The 26,503-nt window shown below is 42.1% G+C and overlaps 2 protein-coding genes across 2 annotated transcripts in view; one reads left to right on the forward strand and one right to left on the reverse strand.

Annotated features, from left to right (window-relative positions):
• B9D1 (B9 domain containing 1) overlaps positions 1–14,922 on the forward strand; it is a 39,444-nt gene extending 24,522 nt beyond the window's left edge. The window contains exons 6-7 of the mRNA XM_075285630.1: positions 5,805–5,872; positions 12,823–14,922. Of these exons, the coding sequence (XP_075141731.1) occupies positions 5,805–5,872; positions 12,823–12,950 (196 nt within the window). The 3' untranslated portion in view covers positions 12,951–14,922. The remainder of the gene's footprint in view (positions 1–5,804; positions 5,873–12,822) is intronic.
• The window catches only part of LLGL1 (LLGL scribble cell polarity complex component 1), a 409,866-nt gene that overhangs the window by 57,942 nt on the left and 325,421 nt on the right, over positions 1–26,503 (reverse strand). The window lies entirely within an intron of this gene.

A 26,503-nucleotide genomic window follows, 5' to 3' on the forward strand; every position in this document is an offset into this window, starting at 1 on the left:
TTGCAGAAAGCAGTGGGATATGGAGTTTAGTCCCAGAAATGTAACAACAAATGATGAGTGTTAGAATTCCAGCGAGTTACCTTATTAAAGACTGCCATCCCCGGAGGTAACAAGGACATCGATGACAAGCAATAGAGATGTGTAACACTACAAAGATGTAGATCATACACAACGCCATCAGACAATGATATTTTGCAAAGTACTTTGATATGAATTATGATTGTTGTTGTGGGAATAGCCCTTGAGATGTTCAGTAACTTTTTAGACAACTAAGGCTGGATTCACACCAGCCTTCCATCCCCAAATCCACTTGCAAATCCCCAAATCATGCAAAGTGGACTTTTCTCTCCGCCTTTTTGGGACAGACCCCATAAACCCCAAGCGGACCCGAATAACTGAAACCCAAGTGCAAGTTTTAACTTAGAGTTAGTATTACTTAATAGAGCATGTGATTCTGAACCAAAATACAATGCACTTTATTTATAAATGTTGCAGTTTTTTGCCTCAAAAACCTCTCTAAAGTTCCCACCATTAGGTGTCTCCCTTCTTGCTCTTCACTCCCTGTTACTAGGAAATTCTGTCTTTAGAAAATCGCCGACTCAACATGGGAACATGGTGAATAGAGGGGGAGAGGGTCAGGTCTGTCTTCACGGCCTCTACAAGTTTCCGCATAGTTTTCCCTGCCTGTACACTTCCTAGAGGTATCTACAGCTTTTCACAGCTCGTATCAAATGTAAGGAGTCTATCTACTTCTGACTAGCTTCTTGTGTTATAGATGGAGGGATGTTACTTCTGACTAGCTGCTTGTGTTATAGATGGAGGGATGTTACTTCTGACTGGCTGCTTGTGTTATAGATGGAGGAATGTTACGTCTGACTAGCTGCTTGTGTTATAGATGGAGGGATGTTACTTCTGACTGGCTGCTTGTGTTATAGATGGTGGGATGTTACTTCTGACTAGCTGCTTGTGTTATAGATGGAGGGATGTTACTTCTGACTGGCTGCTTGTGTTATAGATGGTGGGATGTTACTTCTGACTAGCTGCTTGTGTTATAGATGGAGGGATGTTACTTCTGACTAGCTGCTTGTGTTATAGATGGAGGAATGTTACGTCTGACTAGCTGCTTGTGTTATAGATGGTGGGATGTTACTTCTGACTAGCTGCTTGTGTTATAGATGGAGGGATGTTAGTCATAGACAGCAAGTAGTTTTTCTTATTGTGCCCAGATCTCTGGATCTTTTTAGCTGCATCATTTGCAGTACCTGGATCTCCTATATATGTTATTTGTTGGCTATTATACAGTCACTCCTGGCAGAGTTCCATGTAAAGAAAGCAGTATTAGTAATAATGGATAGGGGAAGGGCAGACTGTTTTGTATTGTATACACCCCCTGCCTCAGGGAGAAATGTAAAATGTGCTGCAGCCATAATGGGGCTAAGAAAATCCGAAAAACTGATAGGAGATCATGGGTGAAGACTTGTACAGTCAGAACAGACTGCACATATTACAACTCTAAATGCAAACTTGGGTACCCTTTAACTATTTCTGCTGAGCCAACAGTGATCTGTATCAGTCATAATGACTTCCATGCAGACCATAGCGTATCGTATGTGTGTTTAATCCAGCAATTCTTTAGGACAGGCGTTGGAGTCGCCCCTTAAACTTCCTATCATTGTTAGATCCTCTTGATCACATTCGCTCTCCATCTGTGGGCGCGGAGGAAACGTCTCTCAATTGTCTTGAACTAATTTCACAATACAATATTTTCCGCCGATGTGTAACAAGGCATCTACTAATTATATAGGCTTAATGAACCAATTAGCTGAACAACAGGTACGACTCGATGCCTAAATTCCAGTACATTCAGTCGTAGACGCCGCAGGAATCGGGGACTAATCAGGAAGTGTAATCATCTGCCATTAAACCAGAAATATCATTATTGTCGTTTACCAAATTATGTAAATTTAACCCATTGGAAGAAGAGTCGGTGTCATGAAGAGCTAAAGGCACAGGAGCTTAAAGGAATTGTCCACTTTAGTCATTTAGAACAACTTCACCTTCACAAACCACAGATTGATTAGGTGTACTGATCCATGTTGGATTGACTTGGTTTTCCTACAGCACCCCTACAGGTCGATCAGAGCATTACACTCCAAAGAAGATGATCGTTAGATATTATATAATATAGGGACATGTCAACATCATGGTCTCCGTGATAAACAATTCTAACACAGAGATATGTTCTTCTTATGTACTTTTTAAAGGGATTGTCTGGGACTGTGATATTAAGCTGCAGTTCCTCTTCTCAGGCCCATGACATCACAGCCATTGGTCACATGACCAGTAGGATTGAGCTGATCATGAGATTTCAGGATCGATTTTAAAATCCGATTTTCGATCATTTTCCAGCCGATCACGATCGTGAAGTTTGCTCGATCGCCGATCAGGATCCGATCTTTCCCGATCGCTCAACCCTAATGACCAGTCAATGGGGTTGAGCTGCAATACCCGGCACAGCCACTACAGAATGGGTGATGCCGTGCTTGGTAAGTAACTATGAGATCACAACAATCAATATCCTAGGTCTGGACAACCCTTTTAAAGGTGTTATCCAGTTTCTATCCTTAGGATGGGCCACCAATATTAGATCTGCGAGGGTCCGACAACTGAGACCCCTGGGGTCAGCGTGGCCCCTGGTAATGTTTACACGCTGCTCGCTGTTCGATTTGTTACTGCTGTGGATTTTGATACTGCTGCACCGTTCCTTTGCAGTCTATGAGGCAGAGCTGCAGTACCCAAACCAGAGGCAAGCTGGAATCTGTGGGAGACCTTTGGCACTAAGTGTTGAATTTTCCTGCACTGCCCCTACAGGGGACAATAGGTATTACATCTTTTTTTTTTTTTTTTTTAATTGAAATCAGTGGGTTGTTTGGATACCGGCAGCGACAAACTGCCTTCATTATAAGGGGATCCATGTCCTTGTTGTTCTCATAAACTGCAGAATCTGCGTCGTACATGAATCTGTTCTGTTTATCTAACACATTGCCCAGACACCATGGCTTTCATCATTTTCCTCCAATGTGCTGTTTTTGTCAGAAAAAAAAAAAAATAGTGCTGTTTTTTTATTCGGTCAAATGTGACAGGACCTGCCACCAAGGCTCCTGATGCAGGTGTGAACAGAGCCTAATAATCTCATTTTTCATAGCGCCACCGTTGCAGTTGTAATATTTGCACTGCGCGAGTCGCGCGAATCTTCCCAGAGCCGTACACTGCCCGCAGGCTACAGACTGGCTTACTAAGCATTTTCCTCCCTCACACAGCAGCCCCGTAGGTCTTGCCCTGCGTTACATTGCGGCTGATCCATTGTGCGAGGACAGGATTATTCTGAGAATCTTCTTTGTGTCGGGCGGCTGGACGGCCTGATAACATTACCAGCAGACTATTACTAGCATCCACTTCTCTACGGCGTCATCCAGCCCGTTTCATCTCCTTTTCCGTTCCGATAAATGTAAGTCGTGACGCACTGCAGCATTTTCGTGTCAATGTGAGTCAGATTAGAATTGGAGAGGCTCCGTCTATAGACGTAAATGTATAATCAGACGTATTTTAGGATATATCTTCTTTACTTTTTTACGTATTTCCTTTTTTTGGCTCATTCTGTGCAGTAAAACGTATCTGCTGCTACGTGGAAACCATAAGCAAGTTGCTGTCGATGGATCTGATATTCTTATTCGTCTTTGTATCATCCTGTTGTGAATAAAATGGGACCTGATTGGTTTATTCACACCTTAGTTAATATATAAGGAGGGATACTATGTCGCCTTAAAGGAGTTTTTTGGGGCGAAATATATATCTGCTGCTACATAGAAACCATAAGCAAGTTGATGTTGATGGATCTGACGACCCTGTTTGTCTTCTGTTGTGAGTAAAATGGGATCTGATTGGCTCTTATTATATAAGGAGGAGTATTATGTCTCCTTAAAGGGGGTTTCTAGAATATTTCTCCTTAAAGGGGTTCTAGACTAAAGATATTGATTAGTGAGGAATCCGACTCCCCCAGACCAGGAAGTAGAGAGTGCTGTTTTCTATGTGGTGGCCTGACTAGGTACTGCAGATCAGCGCCCATTCATTTCAGTGAGACCTAAGCGGCAGTGACTCCGTTTCGCCACTATACAGAGAACGGCGCTGTCTGCTTCCTGTTCCATTCTCGATCAGCTGCTGAGCAGAGCTGATCGATGGGGGTGTCAGACCTACCGGATCTGATATTAGTGACCTATCTTGACAAGCCGTCACCTTCTGATACAGAATTTCCAAGTGTCAGTCTATTATTAGGCTTAGTGGCCAGAGTGAAAATTTCATGTTGTAGTCTTTTTGTATTTTTCTTTCCGTTTTGATATTCATAGTGAAATAGAAATTGAATATGAAAAAAATTTGGAAAAAAAGAACCCACGTCAGATTCTGTTTACTTTGTAAATGGTTCAGTGTCCTGCGGGTGGCGTTGTGCAAGCAACATGACTGCGCCTAATGAGGCGATGACGGGGGCGCCTGGCGGATCCTCTAATCCTCGCTCTCTAATACATCTCAGTCCGTTGGTAGTTTGGAAATTAGCAAAAAAAATGTATTATACAAGATGTTCTGAGTGTGAACTCGGCCATTAGCGCTGACAGCGGCGTCATCCGGAATATGTAAATACCGGCATTAAGACAAATGGGCTCCGTGATTAAAGGGACGGCCGCTTTTATGCCTGTTATCAGGCGTTCTGCAACAGATGCAAATCACATCCTTCTATCGGAGAGATTTTTTGGCTTCTTATGTAATTGGCCCTAATGTGTTTGATATCGGGAAATGAGATTATGGACGGTGTATGCTCTGTAGGGAGTTAAAGGGGTATTTCAACGCCTTAAAGTTCTGTGATGACTTTATGATAGTGGGGTCCAACTTATGAGATCATCGCAATCCTGTGACTGGAGCTGCAACAGCACCACCCCCGTCATCTGGTTCTGCAAGGAAGTGCAGTTGGCCTCAATCATTGTAAAGTGGACAGAGCACTGTGACCCCTTCAATTTCGGGATCGTAGGGGGTTCCCAGACGTCATAAAATGATGGCATATCCCATTCAATATGGACTATATTGGAATGTCCTGAAAATTGGACCCCCCCTCCCTTTCCGGACAAGTGGGAAAATCTCTTGATCCCGTTGGGCTCTCTCTCATATTACAGTTGACATCAGCACTTACTTCAAGTTCCATCTTGAGCTGCTTAGCCTGCACATTTTAATTATTGGTTGTCACAGCTCCGCCCACTGCTATCACCACTGATCTACGTGTTGTTCTTCTGATGTCTCACATACTATTAAAGTGTTTGACCACTTGGGACCATGTCATTCTGTATGAAGGGTCTTCTGAAAGGAACTGAGCATCAGATGTTCTATTATTAAGTGTTCAATTTCCCTACACTGCCTCCAGAGGGAAAATGAGGCATTACACAATTCTTATTCATATCAATGGCCTGTCCACATAACACATGAGCATGGTCAGGTCCTCCAGAGTGAGAGATACTATTTGGAGACTTCTATTAATTCAATCTTAGGGTGAATTTGGAGAAAACCAGAGAACTCCATTAAGTCTATAGAGAGGTTTTTAGAACATTTTTTTTTGTACCTTTAACCCTAGTGAGTGAGTCCTTGCAAATACACATGAGGTCAAATGTCACAGTGGATTATATGGCATCGTGTGATTGGTCCGTAGGGTAAGAAACAATGAATGCTATGTGTCTGTCTTATAAGTCCTTGTCCTTCTTTCACAGCTGGCTCACCGGTCACCGTCCAGAATTCACAGACCCTAAAGTTGTGGCTCAGGGAGATGGTCGAGAAGGTAAGTCTGCTCCAAATATTTGTCCTTAAAGGGACACAGAAAAAAACGCAGTGGGGAACGTGACATCACGTTCATCAGTCACATGGCCTGTTCACAGCTCAGTCCTATTCAAGTGAATGGGCCGGGCTGCAATGCTAAACACAGCCACTATACAATGTATGGCGCTGTGACCAGTTTTAATTGCTGACCTGTCTTTCGGGTAAAGAAGGAGATGAGCGAGTACTATAGCACGCTCCCATAGGAATGAATGAGAGCGGCCGGTGCGCAGGGGGATAAGTGTCCGGACGCCGGCCCCGGCTGCGTCCATTCATTCCTATGGGAGCGTGCTATTCGAAACTACCGTTTGGAATAGTACTCGCTCATCTCTAGACTCGCTAAAGATCATTGTAACTCATGACTGTTTCCATAAATGGAAACCGTCATTAGTCACTTCCTGATCTTGTGCAGTCCTGTGAAGGTAGGGTCGGGCCTATCATGAGCTCATCTTGGATGCTGTATGTGCACCTCCATAGCACAGATGGCATGGCCCGAGTTCCTGGTGTTTCTTATTAATCCTGGGATCTGACTCAGATCAGGGCGTCACAATCTGGACGCAGTTCTCAGTAATGACTATTTTTGACTATGTGATAAAAATTGCATCTCAAGCAAATCCAGAAAATGAATGAAGCGCGGAAAACAAAGACATTTGCCACGTAGTCCTTATAATCTTCAGTAGAAAAAAAAAAATAGATTTCTGCCTGGAACCCATCAGCAAGTAGGCTAGTGGCTGTTAATGGATCTTGTCATGTTAGATTTGTTTTTACATGACTTTCAATTACGTTTAATGGCCATTGTCATAGCCTTTATTATACGGAGGTCGACACAGTCTGATAATAATATTAATAATCAGGTGACGGGGGAATTAAAGGGGTTGTCTGGGTGGAGAAAAACATGGCGGCTTGCCGTGCAGAAACCACTGAGGTTAAAGAGGTTTTCCAGGCCTGATAGTGGATGACCAATCCTTAGGATAGGCAATTGATTAAAGATAGGCATGGGCCCGACACCCAGTTCCCAGGTCGATCAGCTGTTTCAAGAGACGACAGTGTTCTGGAGAGCAATGCGGCCTCTTTACTACTTACCAAGCACAGCGCTGTACATTGAATAGTGGCCGTGCTTGGTATTACAACTCAACACATTCACTTGAATGGGATCGGCAACCATCCAGTCCGCAGAGGTCCCAGGTGTCGTATCCCTACTGATTTTCAATTAATGACCTATCCTAAGGTTCTGGAGACAGGGGCCGGCATTGGAAGCAGGAAATATGAGCAAGCGTGATGGATCTGGTGACTTTGGCAAGGGCCAAATTTTGATGACAAGTCAGAGCTTGTTAAAATGGCAGGACTTGTGCGGTGTTCACGGTATGTAGTGGTTAGTACCTAACCATAAGTGGTCCACGGAAGGACAACTAGCCCACGCATGGCTTCAGAAGGCTCATTGATGGCTAGTCCATCTGGTCCAATCCCACAGGAGATCTGCTGGCGCGCAAATAGGAAGGTGACCGTACACAGAGGACATCGCAGCTCGCTTTATAGCCACCAACCAGTCAGAGTGCCCACGCTAACCCTGGCCACCATCCAATGGGCACATAAACAATGGAAGGTGTCTGGTCTCGTGTCGCATTTTACGTCATGGAGGGTCGGGTGCATGTGTGAGTGCGTTTCTTCTTACCTGGGGAAGAGATGGCACTAGGGAGCGCTATGGGAAGAACAGACTGGCAGAGGCAGTGTGATGGTCTGGGCAATGTTCTGCTGGAAGCCCGGGGTCCTGGCATCACATGAATGTTTTGTACAAACCAAATGCCCCCTTCATGGTAGTGCTGCCCCCTAATGGCAAAGATTTCTTTCAGCAGGATAATGCCCCGGCCACAACACAAATATTGTCAGAGGAACATGACAAAGCGATCAAGGCCAAGACTTTGCACCAAATCTCCCAGATCACAAGCCAGATCCATGGAGGCCACACCAAACAACTTGAAGGATCTTCTGGTAACATCTTGGCCCCATATAACCAAGGACACCTTCACAGGTCTTGTGGTGTCCATGTCCATGCCTGTGTTTACCTGCGAACGCTTCCAAGGACAGAATTAGACAATAGTTCTCTTCCTGCCGTGTGGAGGAAGGTCACCTTCACCAAGCGTGTAGTGCCCACAGGACATGAGCGCCAGCCTGATAGTGCCCATAATTTGTCTAATCCATTAGCGCAGAACCAGCACGCCGCCCCACGCTTCATTATAAGAGAATTACACAAGTCTTTAATTACACCATCAGTTTTTCTTTTTTGTTCTCACGTCAAGCTGCTAAATCATTTACCGCAGCCACATTCACCCACCGCAGATGGTAAACTAAGCAGACTGTAACCGATTGTACATCAACTGGCATGGGTGGCAGAGCATCTATCTTAATACATGACAGTGTGAAGGAGGCAGATCCATCACTTAGGTGGTGTCAGCGTCCAGGGAGTATAACAGCTTCAGTATTATTTATATCTCCATCACATCTTAGAAGATGACAATTATAATATCTGAGAATATATCACAGGTAACAAAATCACACCGAACACATCATAAAGTTATATGGCTATATGTGATGTTTCATTCTACATATTCATGTCTATAGTCTACTACAGAGGAGCAGTATTATAGTAGTTATATTCTTGTACATAGGAGCAGTATTATAGTAGTTATATTCTTGTACATAGGAGCAGTATTATAGTAGTTATATTCTTGTACATAGGAGCAGTATTATAGTAGTTATATTCTTGTACATAGGAGCAGTATTATAGTAGTTATATTCTTGTACATAGGAGCAGTATTATAGTAGTTATATTCTTGTACATAGGAGCAGTATTATAGTAGTTATATTCTTGTACATAGGAGTAGTATTATAGTAGTTATATTCTTGTACATAGGGGGCAGTATTATAGTAGTTATATTCTTGTACATAGGAGTAGTATTATAGTAGTTATATTCTCGTACATAGGGGGGCAGAATTATAGTAGTTATATTCTTGTACATAGGTGCAGTATTATAGTAGTTATATTCTTGTACATAGGTGCAGTATTATAGTAGTTATATTCTTCTACATAGGAGCAGTATTATAGTAGTTATATTCTTATACATAGGAGGTAGTATTATAGTAGTTATATTCTTGTACATAGGGGTAGTATTATAGTAGTTATATTCTTGTACATAGGGGCAGTATTATAGTAGTTATATTCTTGCACATAGGAGCAGTATTATAGTAGTTATATTCTTGCACATAGGAGGAGTATTATAGTAGTTATATTCTTGTACATAGGAGCAGTATTATAGTAGTTATATTCTTGTACATAGTGGGTAGTATTATAGTAGTTATATTCTTATACATAGGAGTAGTATTATAGTAGTTATATTCTTGTACATAGTGGGTAGTATTATAGTAGTTATATTCTTATACATAGGAGTAGTATTATAGTAGTTATATTCTTGTATATAGGAGCAGTATTATAGTAGTTATATTCTTGTACATAGGAGCAGTATTATAGTAGTTATATTCTTGTATATAGGAGCAGTATATTAGTAGTTATATTCTTGTACATAGGAGCAGTATAATAGTAGTTATATTCTTGTACATAGGGGGCAGTATTATAGTAGTTATATTCTTGTACATAGGGGGCAGTATTATAGTAGTTATATTCATGTACATAGGAGTAGTATTATAGTAGTTATATTCTTGTACATAGGGGGCAGTATTATAGTGGTTATATTCTTGTACATAGGAGTAGTATTATAGTAGTTATATTCCTGTACATAGGAGTCGTATTATAGTAGTTATATTCTTGTACATAGGGGGCAGTATTATAGTAGTTATATTCTTGTACATAGGGGGCAGTATTATAGTAGTTATATTCTTGTACATAGGGGGCAGTATTATAGTAGTTATATTCTTGTACATAGGAGCAGTATTATAGTAGTTATATTCTTGTACAGGGGTGGGCAATTAATTTTCCCATGGGGCCGCATAAGAAATCGAAACTATGCTAGAGGGCCGTGCTACGGCAAATTTAGCTCCACCCACTTTTACGTTGACTCCGCCCATTCTCAATCATCTTTCCATGTGCCCCCACAAAGTATAATCCTTCTACAGTCACCCGTACACTATATGTCCCCACATTATAATGTTCCCTTCCAACTGCCCCACAGTATTAGGTCCCTCTCCTGGTGCCCCAGTATAAACTGGTGGAAACTAGAGGGGACACGAAACTGGAGCAGCTGGAGGGGGACATTAAACAGTGGGGGTAGTTGGAGGGGGGGCAATAAATTGACAGCTGGAGCAGGACATGAAACTGGGGGCAACTAGAGGGGGACATTAAACTCGGGAAGCAGACATTAAACCGTAGGGGTAGCTGGAGGGTGACATTAAACTGGGGGCAACTAGAGGCAGACAGGTCCCCCTACAGCTTCCTCCACGGTTTAATGTCCCCCAGTCTAAGTGCCCTCTTCATCTACCCCCCAGTTTCATGCCCCCCCCCCTCCATTTCTCACTCAGTTTCATATCCCCCTTTATTTTCCCCATTTCATGTCCCCCCTCCATCTCTCCCCCAGTTTCATGTCCCCCCTCCATCTCTCCCCCAGTTTCATGTCCCCCCCTCCATCTGCCATCTCTGCCCTAGTATAACATTCCCCTTCCATCTCTGCCCCTAGGTTGCTGAGACACACACATACAGATAGACAGACACATATAGACACACACATATATAGACAGACACAGACAGACAGACAGACATATAGACACACACACATATAGACACACACACACACACACACTCTCTCTCTCTCTCTCTCCACGCTGCAGCTCACCTTATATCTCTCAATACTTTATGACACGCTCCACATCTCCATCTTCGCCCGGCACTAAGACACGCCCCCTAGACACGCCTCCCTAGTCAAAGCTGTGCGGGCCGGACTGAAACAGTCGGAGGGCCGGATATGGCCCGGGGGCCGGACTTTGCCCAGGTCTGTTCTTGTACATAGGGGCAGTATTATAGTAGTTATATTCTTGTACATAGGAGCAGTATTATATTAGTTATATTCTTGTACATAGGAGTAGTATTATAGTAGTTATATTCTTGTACATAGGAGATAGTATTATAGTAGTTATATTCTTGTACATACGGGCAGTATTATAGTAGTTATATTCTTGTACATTAGTGTAGTATTATAGTAGTTATATTCTTGTACATAGGAGCAGTATTATAGTAGTTATATTCTTGTACATTAGTGTAGTATTATAGTAGTTATATTCTTGTACATAGGAGCAGTATTATAGTAGTTATATTCTTGTACATAGGGGCAGTATTATAGTAGTTATATTCTCGTACATAGGGGGGCAGGATTATAGTAGTTATATTCTTGTACATAGGGGCAGTATTATAGTAGTTATATTCTTGTACATAGTGGGTAGTATTATAGTAGTTATATTCTTATACATAGGAGTAGTATTATAGTAGTTATATTCTTGTATATAGGAGTAGTATTATAGTAGTTATATTCTTATACATAGGAGTAGTATTATAGTAGTTATATTCTTATACATAGGGGGCAGTATTATAGTAGTTATATTCTTGTACATAGGAGCAGTATTATAGTAGTTATATTCTTGTACATAGGAGGTAGTATTATAGTAGTTATATTCTTGTATATAGGAGCAGTATTATAGTAGTTATATTTTTGTGTATAGGGGGCAGTATTACAGCAGATATATTCATGCTCAACACACAGGATTTTCTATAGCATTTGAATGAGTATAAGAATGTATTTCTCGTGCATTGTCGGTGGGTTCTCAGCAGATTCTCTGCGGGTTTAGAAGTATAGGAATATTTCAGGGATTTGTAAGACCTGACAACCTAGTGGCAGATGTAACAGCAGATGTCAGAGGCTGGAATGCTAAACCTTAATTGCGCATAGAGTGCCTGGCAGACTGACTGCATTGTGGGGGTTAAATAATCTCCAGTATACGCCCATCATTTCAGCTGTCATATATACGCACAGGCTAATAATGCCGCTTCTTAGAACCATCACAATACTTCTCTGTGGTTATAGCGGAGCCTCCTGTAGTTCTATGACTTCCGGCGCTGACTTTATCCGCTATATAGTATATTGTCTCCTGCTGTCTCGGCTGATAGGCACATATTCATATTTCCTGCCTTTGCTTGGGATATTGTTCTTCATACTGGAGGGAATGGTAGAATTTACCTCCGGCATGTATTAATAATTACAGGGGTGTTCCTCCTTGGACAGCCGCCTTCTATAAGGACTTCTTGAGACCATCAGTCATGCCCGGGCTCCTATTTAGCTGTTTTTAGAGATATCTGTTGCTAAGGAAGCCGGATTACAGCCAAAATGGATGCCCGGACCTCTATGACAAACATTGGAGGTGGAGAATACAGCGCCAGTCTTGGCTTTCTATACTGGCCAAGGCAGAGAATTTCTCCTATTAGCCAGAAAGCAGTGCTGTAAAGAGTGTCTCCCTCCATGGAAGATTCGGTATACCCATGCATGACAGGGTCACCCATTAACCTTCTTTCAGTTCTAGTAAATATTTGCTTGCACTGATTTTAAGCATCATGCTTTTCTTATACTCTAGTCCCACCCAAAGCAAAGACTGTGTAAGATCACATGAGTATGGGGAACTGTTAGGTCACATGACTGTCAGCAGTGTAGAAGGACCTTCATCTGTTTCCAAGAGCAATCAGCAGGGTTCTTGTAAGCAGCTTTGGATGTGAATAGAGAATACAGCATAATATATCTCGATAACATGTCTAAGAAGTGGAGACTTTACAACAGCTGATCTTCAGGGGTCCCAGTATCTGAACCCCATCATTCGGCTACATTCCTTCCATCTCCATATTGACTCTCCTTTGTATCTTTGCAGTCACAAGGGTCCGTTCTCAAGGATTCCTCACCCTTTCCTTCAGCGTCGTGACCAAGGACCTGAAGAAGCTCGGGTACTCCACCAGTTCTAGCGAAGCACCAAACTCCGTGGTAACCCCTAACCCATAATATACACACAGAGCCAAATCAGATACCCAGCCTGTCACCCCCTCAGATTGGGCATGCTTAACATTCAGTGCAGGGCACAGGCTATCGATCTAGAGGGGAGCTGGGGGATGTTTTCATTTTTGGATCCGACGAGAATCTCAATATAAGGCAGCCACGCAGCAAAAATCTTGAAACAAATTGGACTCCCAGATTGCTTCCATGAGATGCCAACGTGTGAGTTGTCTTCTGACAGGATCTGACAGCAGGACTTCTTAGGACATTGCTTTTGTAACCAAAGTGCAATTTTTAGGTTTAACACATTCAACTGCGTCTTTATTTACCCCTATTCTGCAAAAATGCTTTTGTGTACTCCTTTTAAAGGAGACCTTTCATCACCTCCACCAAGTCCTAATTTTTGCACCCCTTAATAGGCGTTGCTCCACTGATTCCGGTGCAGTTGGAATTTTTTTTCTAGCTCCTTCTGTTCTTGAGCAGTGGGCCCTCCTAGGCTGCAGCAGACAGTCTGGGACCGCCCACCTGACAGTAGAGAGACTAATTAGCATATTGGTGCAAAACTAACAGCACTGATTGCTCGGGAACAGTAGGAGCTAGAGAAAAGATTCCAACTGTGCTGGAATCAGCGGAGCGGCGCCGAATAATGGATGCAAAGAACTGGATCTGGTGGAGGTGGTGAAAGTCCTCTTTAAGTCACATGCTTTCTTATACTCTAGTCCCATCCAAAACTCATACTGTTCGCAGTGTTGTGGTAGATCACATGACTATGAGACACTGGTAGGTCATGTGACAGGCAGTAGTATAGATGAGAACAACCAGCAAAGTAGCTTTGGATGTGAATAGAGCATAAAATGTAATGTAACTGAATCAGTATATTGGTATAGAAACTTGTCTAAAAAGTGAAAACTTAACAACAAACCCAAATTCTTCCAGATCCCTTTATAATACGGGCCGTAAATAAGACGCACTGTTGCAAAGCCTGCTGGGTAGATGAGGCCCCAGAGCTGTCATTCGTGATCCTTCTAACTAGATTTTAATAGATGGCCGGCATAGTGGATTTGGCAGGACTGTAATAGTCGCTGTGCCAACTCTACCTGTGCTGTGTACGTCAGGGTGCCAGGGGCTGGGGTGTAATTGGCTTCTTCAGCTGGTGCTTTCCTTTTCCCGCACTGAATGGCCTCGGGAAGTAAATTAATGACCCGCTTATTTACCATAATCATCCGATTGTTATCCGCCTTGTGTTCCAGAATATGGCACACCAACTATTACACTCAACTATTCCCAGCATGCATCTGGAATATGAGCTGATTGGTAATATTGCTGGCATAGGTGACATCATTGCTGCTTAGACTTACAGACATCTCAGCAGGTGGCCGAACAAATAAAGCGGCTTTGCAGATATTACTCGTTAAAAAAAAAAGTCCTACCGTTTTGTGTCTAAAGCTGCCATGCAGATCTATACATCGCCATGTTAACAGACAACAAACAATTCTACAGTTATATGTACTTGGAAGGCTACCTTCAGGCAGGTAAGTTCAGTTGTAAAAAATGAGCGCAGATTACAGGGCTACGATACTGAGCTCAGGAAGTGACATCATGTCGCATGGCGATGCTGCAGTGAAGCCCAATCATGTGAGTTGTAGCTTGGCCATGTGACTGACAGACATGAGTTCACTTCCTGTGACTAGCAAGTGGAGCTCAGTATCGTAGTCCTGGACAAACCCTTCAAGCTAGGTTCACACTACTGTATTTTAGTCCATTGTTCTGATCCATCACAGTTTGTGCAGGACTAAAACATGTGAAAAGTCCACTGTGTAAACTTGCCCTACTTGTTCTCAGAATCCCACTCATACAGCAAATGTATATTAAAGAGGACCTTTCATGGATTTGGGGACATGCGGTATTATATACCGCTGGAAAGCCGACAGTGTGCTGAATTCAGCGCACTGCCGGCTTTCCCGATCTGTGCCCCGGGTGAAGAGCTATCGGTCCCGGTACTATAGCTCTTCACAGTCAGAAGGGCGTTCCTGACACTCTTTCAGTCCTTCTCCACAGCAGCACCTATCATGCTTTGCAGTGTGAGCGGGGAGGAACACCCCCTCCCTCTGATCACAGTGCTCATCCATAGACTAGTATTATCAGGAGGGGAGGGGGCGTTCCTCCCTGCTCACACACTACAGTGCTATTGGCGCGGCTGTGAAGAAGGACATTCCTGACAGAGTGAAAGGAGCAGAGTCCTGCATTTGGGACTCATTTAAGCTCTTATTACTTAGGCCTGGAGTCCTTCTTTAACCCCTAGCGTGGTTAGACGCCTCATACAGGGCCTACACCTCATGGCTGCCCTCAGTCATGTTCTAGGGACACACAGTCATATCCTATGTTATATGGATTTTTCCAGATATGGATTAGGAATGTACGATCCCATAAGGGTGATGTTCCCTGACGTGTCCGCTAGTATTACTATAGTTTACGATGTTGTTATATACTGTGTATTTGTGTTTTTATGCAACTTTTTATTGTATATTTTATCTTTTTCATTTTATTGTCTAACAAACTGAAGTGAATGTATTTTTTGTAATTAAAGATAAAAGTTTGTAAAAAGTCTTGTTTTATTCTTTGCATCGTGTGCATGAAACCGGTGTCCACAAGAAACACTTGGAGGTTGTCATCTTATTTATTACTAGTGACAACCATCTTACTGTTCATAAAGATTCCTTTATTACTATTACTAGTGACCACTTCCTCTTGATCATGAAGATCACTGATTGTTTGTCACATCCCCTATTACTAGTGATGACCATATTCCTGATCATAAAAAATACTGATCAACTGTCACTTTGCCTAATACTAGTGACAACCGTCTTCCAGATCATAAAGATCACTGATTGTCATCTTATCTATTACTAGTGACTGTCGTCCTGATCGTAAAGATCACTGATTTACTCTCACCTTATCTATTACTAGTGACAACCGTCCTGATCGTAACAATCACTGATTTATTGTCACCTTATCTATTACTAGTGACAGCCATGCTCCCGATCACTATCATTGACATCGATCCTCTTGATCGTAAAGATCACTGATTTACTCTCACCTTATCTATTACTAGTGACAGCCGTCCTGATTGTAAAGATCATTGATCGATTGTCTATTACCATTGACAGCCACGTGCCCGATCATTACCATTGACATCAATCCTCTTGATCGTAAAGGTCACTGATTTACTGCCATCTTATCTATTACCAGTATTCATAAAGATCACTTATCGATTGTCACCTTATCTATTACTAGTGACAACCATCCTGATCGTAAAGATCACTTATTTATTGTCACCTTATCTATTACCAGTGACAGCCACGCTCCTGATCATTACCATATCGATCCTCTTGATCGTAAAGATCACTGATTTACTTTCACCTTACCTATTACTTGTGACAACCGTCCAGATCGTAAAGATCACTGATCGATTGTCACCTTATCTATTACTAGTGACAACCACCCAGATCGTAAAGATCACTGATCGATTGTCATCTTACCTATTACTAGTGACAACCATGCTCCCGATCATTGACATCGATCCCCCCGATCATAAAGATCACTGATAGATTAACATCGTAATTTGCCGCTGCATGGTGGTTTCTTGAGGATCTTCTCCTCTGGCCATCTCCATGACTTCCACTATCTCAGACATTTCCATCTCATTATGCAGAACCCCCAAGACCACCTGAGGTCCCCGATCACCTTTGGTCATCTAGGATTACTCTTATCCTGATATCACCCACATAGTCCATGTAAACTTATCAAGGCTAATACTTTGCTTTTCCTTCCGACCCTCCCTCTCATTCCTCCTTTCAATTTCGATACTGGAAAATATCATGTGATTTATTTATTTTTTTCATGATGAACAAAAAGAGAAGTCTGACCCTGATTTATTCTCCCCGTAAAATCAAAGAAGAAAATAGCCGAATGCCTGTTCTCCTTGCTCGGAACGCCATCTTAATGGTAAAATATGTTCTTTTACTCCGCGGTACAAGATGTTTCAGGTCACTGTGATTACAGCTCCTTTTATTCTGCCGAATTCTTCTCGGCTTTTATTAAAGTTGATAAAAAAATATATTACAGCAGAATATCGTTACATAGATGTTTAAGACTTCTTACTGCTGAAGTTTCCTTAGAGTAGTTTCTCTGTATGATGTCCATTCATTGTTTGTTTATTTATTGGACATGACGAAGGCCATGCAATATACCTGCTTTTTTTTTCTCCCAGAAACAGTGCCATCCTTGTCTATAGGCCATGTCTGGTACTGCAACTCTGCGTACCAAAGAGTTATTCTATTGCCCAAAGTTATAGGATATTGCTAGTAATGTTCCTACCACCGATCCTGCAAGTTAAGGGATTGCACCACGCTACAGGGAACTGTATCACTGCTCCCATTCTGTACCTCCACCCACATCACTTATTTGCATCATTTAATATGCACCACTCTACTGATTCAGACAAAGTTGGATTTTTTTCTCTAGCCCCTACCATTCCTGAGCAATCAGTGCTGTTAGTTTCCGCACATAACTAGGCTGTCTACTATCAAGTGGGCGGTCCTAGACTACAGCAGATGGACAGGGACCGCCCACCTGATAGTAGAGAGCAAAGTTAGAACATTGTGTGCTGAAATTAACTGCACTGATTGCTCAGGAAAAGTGGAGGCTAGAGAGAAAATTCCAGCTGTTCCAGAATTAGTGATGTGGCACCTAGTGTAGGATGCAACGAGAGAGATTTATTGGAGGTGATAAAACATCTCCTTTAAGAAGCCCTTACATTCCTGGACATAAAGTGATGATGTAAACTAGCCATGCACCATACTTTTTTGCGATGGAAAGTGCCAGAAGATGTAAGCCCCGCCTACATGACCCCTTACAAACAGGAAGAGTCTTCTCCGAAGTTCTGCTTCTCTCCTCACCTCCATGACTTTTTTAAATTTAAGATTGTAGCTTCTTCCAAGGGGTTAACAGACAAGTGATTGATTCCTTAAACATTCCTCCGATTTGCAAAAATCCAATTAAGAGACGTCTTTGTTCCTGCTAATATTTTTATTGAAAGTGTATAAAACAAAGGGTATAATAAAATCCATCAAGACTAAAAACAATAAGTAAAAAGTCATCGAGCATACAGAACAGATTGAGCAGATCAAGACGTTCGAGGCAGAAACAGCCGTCAATAGATGTCAAACTGACGAAACTCCGCACCGTAAAGCCAAGGCCAAAAGGTTTGTAACTGACTCAAATTTTGTTTTTCACAAAATATGCTACTTGTTGTTTTTCAATGTTTTAGTCACGTTTCTATGGTTACTGAAGTTCAATTATAAGCTTTTCGGACATATTTTTGACAAATATATCAGGTTTCTGTAAGGACGCAACATTTCCAGTGTTAACCCTTATTTTTCAAGACCTCTGCAGTTCTCCCTGGCGTCCCGTATATCAGCTTCTGAGCCAAGTCCTGACTGTTGGCATGTCCTTCTTGTCTAACCAGTGCTTTTCGGCTTTTTTCACATTTTCTGGATTGACCACAGGTTCTCAGTGAGATTGCAATCTGAGAATATTCCTGGCCAAGGGCCCAAAATTACAATGTTTTGTTCACCAAGTCACTCCAAAATGGGCATTTGTGGCCCAGGCTACTAGCTATCTCACCCTTTCCTTAGGTCTTGTTTTGTCAGAAGTCCTTGCCAGTTGCAATGGCCTCGATCCCTTTCCTGAGGCCGCTGATTTGCTTGAGCGCTCAGCTGCCTAAGGAAAGACAACTGGGATCTTCCAGAAATTCAGAATGACTGGCAGATCAAGACAGAGAAGCAGCAGGATCAGACCCAGCTGGGAGACACCAGACCACCGGGGACAGGTGACTATGATTTTTTGGGTGTTTTTCCACGATCCTTTGCCTAATTTAAAAAAAAATATATATATATATCCTGGCCAACCTCTTTAAGTTTTGGTGCCTGATGTGCATTTGAACCCCTGTAATGTCAGATGGGTAGTGTCAGGTAGGGGGTGTGATTCAGAGCTTTAATCAGAGGCAGCCAGTGTCAGAGCTCAGAATCACACCCCTTGTCTGCTCCTGCCTGACACCGCCCACCTGACAGTACAGAACCTAAATAGCGTATCAGGCACCAAAGCTAACAGCATCGATTGCTCAGGAACGGTGGGGGCTACAGAAAGTGTTTCAACTGTGCCAAAATCAGTGGAGCTCACACGTATCAATGCAATACTTTATTGATGACAAGGGGTGGGACCCTAACTTTAAACCAATGGGACAACAGCTGCATCCCTATCTCTAAAATCAGTGGAGCAATACCTATTAGTTGATTGAAAGAACTGGACTTGTTGGCGATGGTGGAAAGTGCATAGATTTGTTCCCCTTCAACTTTTTAGATTTGTTTTTCGGAGATATGGAAAATAGACACAAGTGTCAAAAATGTCCCCTTTTTGTATTAGGATTTATACTCTTTATACATATTAACAAGATTTTGTTGTGTATTGGAGTCTCAGTAAACCTTCCCTTTGGATTACCAAGTTAACCTGTGAACTGATAAGTGTTAAAAATCAAAAATTTTGACGGCAGAAGACGTCTACACCCTCAAGCTCCTTAAAGTTCATCTGGATCCGGCTGATTTCCACCACTCTATCCTTTCCCCTATCTACGCTTCTCACTCTTTCCTCCTAATTGGTTCCTTATTCCTTCCCATTATCTTATTACTTGTACAATTTCTAGTCTTATCTTTATAGATATATTGACTTTTGCGTAGGAGGAATTTTTTTTTGTCTTCCATTGTTGTCAACTTTTTTGACGCTAGAAATTATCTCTCTCGGCTTGTCGCCTTTTTAATGGAATTTTTGTGTATTATTTTATTGCTCTTTGATATTTGAGGGGTTTTTTTGCTGTATTTATAGTTTATATACCTCTTTTAGATTCTTTTTGTGCGTCCTTATCTTAACAATCCGTTCTATCGGATTGTCTGCGTTCCTTTAGTTTCAGGATTTTCATTGGTCTTTTGCCAGTGTTGCCTCTTTCTGTATACTGGGACATCCCTTCTGTCAAGCGGTTATGGCTGATATTGCCACTCAGTCCTATTGAAGTTAAAGGGATTGGTGAGGTATTTTTTCGTATCCTATCCTAAATAAAAGATAAAGGAGTTAGGTTAAAAGCCTTCAGCACTAAAAGAGCCTCAAGATATATAGACTGTCTAACATACGTTAAAAAAAATTCTGGCGTTTGGGCTTCCAGGCAGTGACCTGTTTTATGTTAATCTGTTGGTGAGATAAAACCTCACAACGATGCTGCAGGTGAACATTAAGTAGGACTATACGGTTAAAAATGTGAGATTAGATGGCGGCTATGGACATAAAGTGAAACCTTGTCCTAGTATCATGTGAATGTCACTGTGACTTATACGCAGTGCCCCCTAATGGCAGTGACCTTCTTTACCTCGACTGTAAATCGGTTGGCCAGGATTTTTTTTTTAAGGATAGCACATAAACATTTGGTCGAAGGGAGGGCAACAGCTGGTTGGGGTTGCTTCCAACACCCATACTATTCACAGGGCAGAGCCTGGAGGAATTGGCTCCAGTCCCTGTATAATGGCAATGCCCTAAACATCTAGTCGGTGTGGGTCGGATAGTTGGTTGGGGCTTCCTCTGACGCCCGTACTATACATGGCATGGATTGGTAAGGAATTGACTCCGGCCTCTGTATAGTGCATGGGTACCAGTACTGCAGTTCAGCTCCAGTTGAAGTGGTCCAAGAGGCCACTGCCTTTAGGAGGCACCAACTTTGTCAAAGTAACATTCATCTAACAGGACAAAGCTTCCTAATGGCAGAGGACCACTTTATGTCCATAGCCGCCATCTCCTCACACATTATTCTGATTTCATAGTTAACCTTTTCTGATTACCATGATGTTCACCTGCAGCATCGCTGTGAGGTTTTATCTCATCAGTGACCATCGGCATCTCCTGGAGATTTACATACCCAGCTACTTACCTGAGATCCCAAATCCCCTAGATTAGAGAGTCCTTGCATCTCAGGGCTCTTTTAGTACACAAGTACATTGTGTAATTTCATCATCTTCTCTAGGATTACTCTGTCTTTTATTTACAGAAAGGACATTTACTGAATTATAATAAGATTTCTACGCCATGGATGGAATATAATCTCCTTGGTATAGAGAACTGGGGTAATCCTCTTACTCTGTATATAGTTAGTGCCACTTCAGACTAACCTGGGTATAGTATTGGCTACTTTTCGTAGTCTTTTCTTATCTTTTATTGCTCTTGGACTACATCTTGTCTTATACTCCAGTCACTTCCAAAGCTGCATTCACAACTTTAGTTTTCAGCTAGCTAGTGCCTCAGACTGATTTTTTTGTGGTTATTATATTTATAGATTTATTTCTTAACCCTCTGATATGTTGTCACAGCCCCCTACCAATCAGATTTTAATGGCGTCTCTTAAGGAAAAGGGAAAAAAAAATCATGGATAACCCCTTTAATATCTCTTTATAGGATTGGATCTCTGTTCTTACTAATACAGAACTTCACATTTCCTTCATAAATCTAAATGATAAATTTGTAACTCCTCCACTAGAGGGAGCTCTTAAGCTCGCTGCATATTGTATGGAACTCAGTCTATAAACAGCATGATCCTAAGCTCCCCCTAGTGGTGACTACAGGCAGAAAGAATTTTACATTTTATATCTGCTATCTATGCAGAGGATTTGGAGCTGTGTATCAGTCAAACTATAAAAGGAAAGCTATCAAGATATATTATAAAATTGATCGGCACACAATGCTTTATCTCTTTAGATGAATGCTTCCATATAAAGGTCTAGGGTGGACATTCCCTTTAAGATACATTTATATCAATTTTATAAGAACATTTTTGTTACAGAAAGTAGATTTTGTGTATAGCACATTATTTGCGCCCCTGGAAGGCCAATTGTAATAGCCATTTTTATCTATAAAAGCCACTTCACGGAGTGTGACTTGTATTTTAGCAGTGATCGAAATTCCATTCATCTCTATGACCGTCCGACCTCCTAGTAATGCCTCACCCTGTCATCGGAGGGAAGATTATTGCAGACAAGTGAATCGATCTACACGACCCTCCGTATACAGCAGCCCATAGAGGACAATGGAGGATTCATTCGCTGGTTTGTTTCTCTTGGATTTTCAGAAAGTAAAACCTCTGACATGTCTGATTGATTCTTCCATAATTGCAAATTGATTTGCGAATTGTCAAGGCTCATATTTGTACTCAAGTAACCCTTAGGAGTAATAGTTTACAGAAAACTTTATGTAATAATTTCTGCATAATACAAATAAGTGGTGAATTGATTTTTATCATAGAATGTGAAACGGCAAACGTTTTAGGTCTGAAGCCTGGAGAATAGTGAGCGCAGCTCTGGAGTATAATACAGGATGTAACTCAGGATCAGTACAGGATAAGTAATGTAATGTATGTACACAGTGACTGCACCAGCAGAATAGTGAGCGCAGCTCTGGAGTATAATACAGGATGTAACTCAGGATCAGTACAGGATAAGTAATGTAATGTATGTACACAGTGACTGTACCAGCAGTATAGTGAGCGCAGCTCTGGAGTATAATACAGGATGTAACTCAGGATCAGTACAGGATAAGTAATGTAATGTATGTACACAGTGACTGTACCAGCAGTATAGTGAGCGCAGCTCTGGAGTATAATACAGGATGTAACTCAGGATCAGTACAGGATAAGTAATGTAATGTATGTACACAGTGACTGTACCAGCAGAATAGTGAGCGCAGCTCTGGAGTATAATACAGGATAAGTAATGTAATGTATGTACACAGTGACTGTACCAGCAGAATAGTGAGCGCAGCTCTGGAGTATAATACAGGATAAGTAATGTATGTACACAGTGACTGTACCAGCAGAATAGTGAGCACAGCTCTGGAGTATAATACAGGATGTAACTCAGGATCTTATTAAATGAGTTGCATATGATATGTACAGAGTTACACAGAGTCACAAGGAGTCTCTATAGCTCTGTATGATGAGGTGATAGATGCTCCATGTGTGACTGTCGGTGTCTCTGTGTGGTGCTCTACTATATCTCTTACCCTGTGTTACCATATGAAATCCCATAAAAAACCTACCCATAATAAATTGGACATGTACAGGGGTGCAGTAGTTCTCTATAGATGTACTTTGGACATTTGACTATTTCCATGGTGCCGTTATTAAGGACATCATGTCACAATGATAACCATTACACGGTGTCCTCTGCTCCTGTTGCTCTTGTTTCTTACTTGACAAGTACTTGGTGCTGTTTTTCTGTAAGATGAAATGTGTCCTTACATTCTTCCTTTTCTCAGTTATGATAGGTATGTTACGCTTCTCTTCGCCTGCAGCCTTCACATCCACTCTAGCCGGGGCCATGTGGGGCTGAGACGCAATGTTCAGCTATTTGTCACCACCTTGTGCCTCGCTTAGGTCAGGTTGAGATTCAGCTGTTGAGTTTCAAGGGCCATTGATATAAGGTGTTTTTTTTTCTTTTCATCTCATCGCATAGATTCTAGTCTTTAAGTGTAAATCCTATTTTATTACATTTTTTTTGCTATTGTGAATATTTTTGTAATCTACTTTATTAACCTATCAAACTTCCTTTAAATAGAAAACAGGCTGTACACTTCCCATTAGCAATGCTGTAAGCATTGTCAAGGAGACTCTGCGGTTCTCAGCCATGGTACCTGATGTACCCCCTGGAAGTGGGAGATTTATTGGGTGCTCAGCTTCTGAAACTTTGGGGCACCATCTTCAAATATTGAGGCAGTACTTGGCTTGAGAAGGTTGAGAAACATCAAGTTAGAGGGTTTCTAAGTAGAAGGTTACCACCTGTTTTATATTAAAAAGGAAGTTAGATAGGTTACCATGTCAGTATTGGGAGTTACACTTGAAGGAAATGTAAGGCTTATGTTATATATGCAGTACATCACTTGTCAGCTATTACAGAGGATCGTATCCAAAGAAATTTACCTTAAACTCATTGGGTTGGGGGTTCGCTTCACAACAGCTCTTCTAGGTGTACTGATAATAACTGCAGCACATTCACATTACACTGGTGAGGCCGCTGCCGCCAACAAGAGGCATGCTGCGCATGCGCTGGGCCAACAACTGCAGTGACTATACCAGTGAGGTCAGAGAAGATGCTGTCAGTCAGGTCAATGGGGGGAGGTCTTGGGCAGGGTTTACGAGTGAAATCCAGAGCACTTGCTAGGATTGGACCTTGCCACCTAATTTACATTAAAGTAACCTAGCTCTGACCGCTATGAGCATATATTACATAAAACCACACTTGTCGTTAGCTGTTCCTATTACTAATTCATGGGGTTCACAAACTAAAAATATGGGAAGAATATGCAAATCTGACTTCCATAATGTAATTAGGATGCCAGTGCCTCAAGTATGCACACCAATAGAGGGCGCTGACTGAGAATGAGCAAGTCTGTCTTCCATGATGTAATTAGGAAGACAGAGTCTCAGTCAAGCACAACCTATAGAGGGCGCTCCGTTTAACATCATGCCGACAGCTCAGAGGCCTTTGTTTGCAATGATGTTGGGATTTAACCAGATACAGTCTTCTCAGCCAAGGACAGCTGTTTCTATGTACTTGCATCTCGTCAGCTTGGCGCAGAGAGGACTGATCTGGCAGAGGTGAGAGGCTTGTGCTTGACTGAGACTCTGTCTTCCTAATTACATCATGGAAGACAGACTTGCACATTCTCAGTCAGCGCCCTCTATTGGTGTGCATACTTGAGGCACTGGCATCCTAATTACATCATGGAAGTTAGATTTGCATATTCTTCCCATGTTCCTTTGCAGTGGAGCGCTCATGGCTTAATAAGACTCCACACACCTATATGGTGGTCTCTCCCTATGGAGTGACGATATCCCCTCAACCCTGTCTAAGCCTCTCACCTCTGCCAGATCAGTCCTCTCTGCGCCATGCTGACGAGATGCAAGTACATCGAATCAGCTGTCCTTGGCTGAGAAGATTGTGTCTGGTATAATCCCAACATCATTGCGAACAAAGGCCTCTGAGAAGGTCGGCATGATGTTAAAGGGAGCGCCCTCTATAGGTTGTGCTTGACTGAGACTCTGTCTTCCTAATTACATCATGGAAGACAGACTTGCTCATTCTCAGTCAGCGCCCTCTATTGATGTGCATACTTGAGGCACTGGCATCCTAATTACATCATGGAAGTCAGATTTGCATATTCTTCCCATGTTCCTTTGCAGTGGAGCGCTCATGGCTTAATACGACTCCAGACACCTATATGGTGGTCTCTCCCTATGGAGTGACTATATCTCCTCAAACTAAAAATAGCTATGTCTTTACCCTACGGAAGCCTCTGATGGACCAAAAGTACCCCCGTTCTTAGTAATAACTGGTTTATCAGCTACAGACTGCTCCATCCTGTCTGCTGTCATTATGGCCACAGACCTTGCGGTTATTGCTCAGCCGACCCCAGGCTGCTGATTGTTTCGTAGAAAACAGTCAACACCCATTTGTCCGCCTTGATCTTTAGGTGATACATGAGGATTTCCCTCTTTCCAGGGTTCAGCACTTGGACAGCTCCGAAAACTCCTCATCTAGAAAATCGAAAGCCCAGTGGCCATGAAGGGGTTAAAAGTTGAGCCCCCTGTAAGAGCAGCCGACACTTTGATTCCTCAAGGGCCTGTCTCAGGAGATGGGGCCGAGCACCTCCACTCTCAGCTGAGGGCCCTCTGGTAATCCCCACCATTGTCCCGCCGCACATAAAGCATCTCTCGCAATTATTCCAATTCATAGAGAACATGACGGCGGATGCAGAGAAGTATTGTGCTGGAACAATAGCGGTAAATAATCTGTGGATACAGCCTGAAAGACGGAATATTTAATGACTGATTTCTGCAAGATCAGAAGTTTTTTTGTTTTACAAACTTTTTTGTTTTTGTTGTAAAACGTCAGGAAAGATGAGAAACGCATTAAGATGGATAGGGCAGATATGGAGCATGATAATGACATGACATGGCTGTACGGAAACATGGCACTACTCGGTAGCTCTGTGAGGATATACAGTGACATTGTGGTGCTATAAGGTAACTCTATGAGGATATATGGTGACATTGTGGCGCTATAAGGTAACTGAGGATATATGGTGACATTGGGGTGCTATAAAGTAATTCTATGAGGACATATGATGACATTATAGCGCTACACGGTGGCTCTAAGAGGTTATACATTGATTTTGTGGTGCTATAAGGCAACTCTTTGAGGATATATGGTGACATTGTGACGCTATAAGGCGGCTCTAAGAGGATATACATTGACATTGTGGCGCTATAAGGTAGCTCTATGAGGATATAGAGTGACATTGTAGCGCTATAAGGTAACTCAATGAGGATATATGGTGACATTGTGGCGCTATAAGGCGGCTCTAAGAGGATATACATTGACATTGTGGCACTATAAGGTAACTCTATGAGGTTA

This window comes from Leptodactylus fuscus, chromosome 8 (genome assembly GCF_031893055.1).
Source record: "Leptodactylus fuscus isolate aLepFus1 chromosome 8, aLepFus1.hap2, whole genome shotgun sequence".
NCBI classification, from domain to species: Eukaryota; Metazoa; Chordata; class Amphibia; order Anura; family Leptodactylidae; genus Leptodactylus; species Leptodactylus fuscus.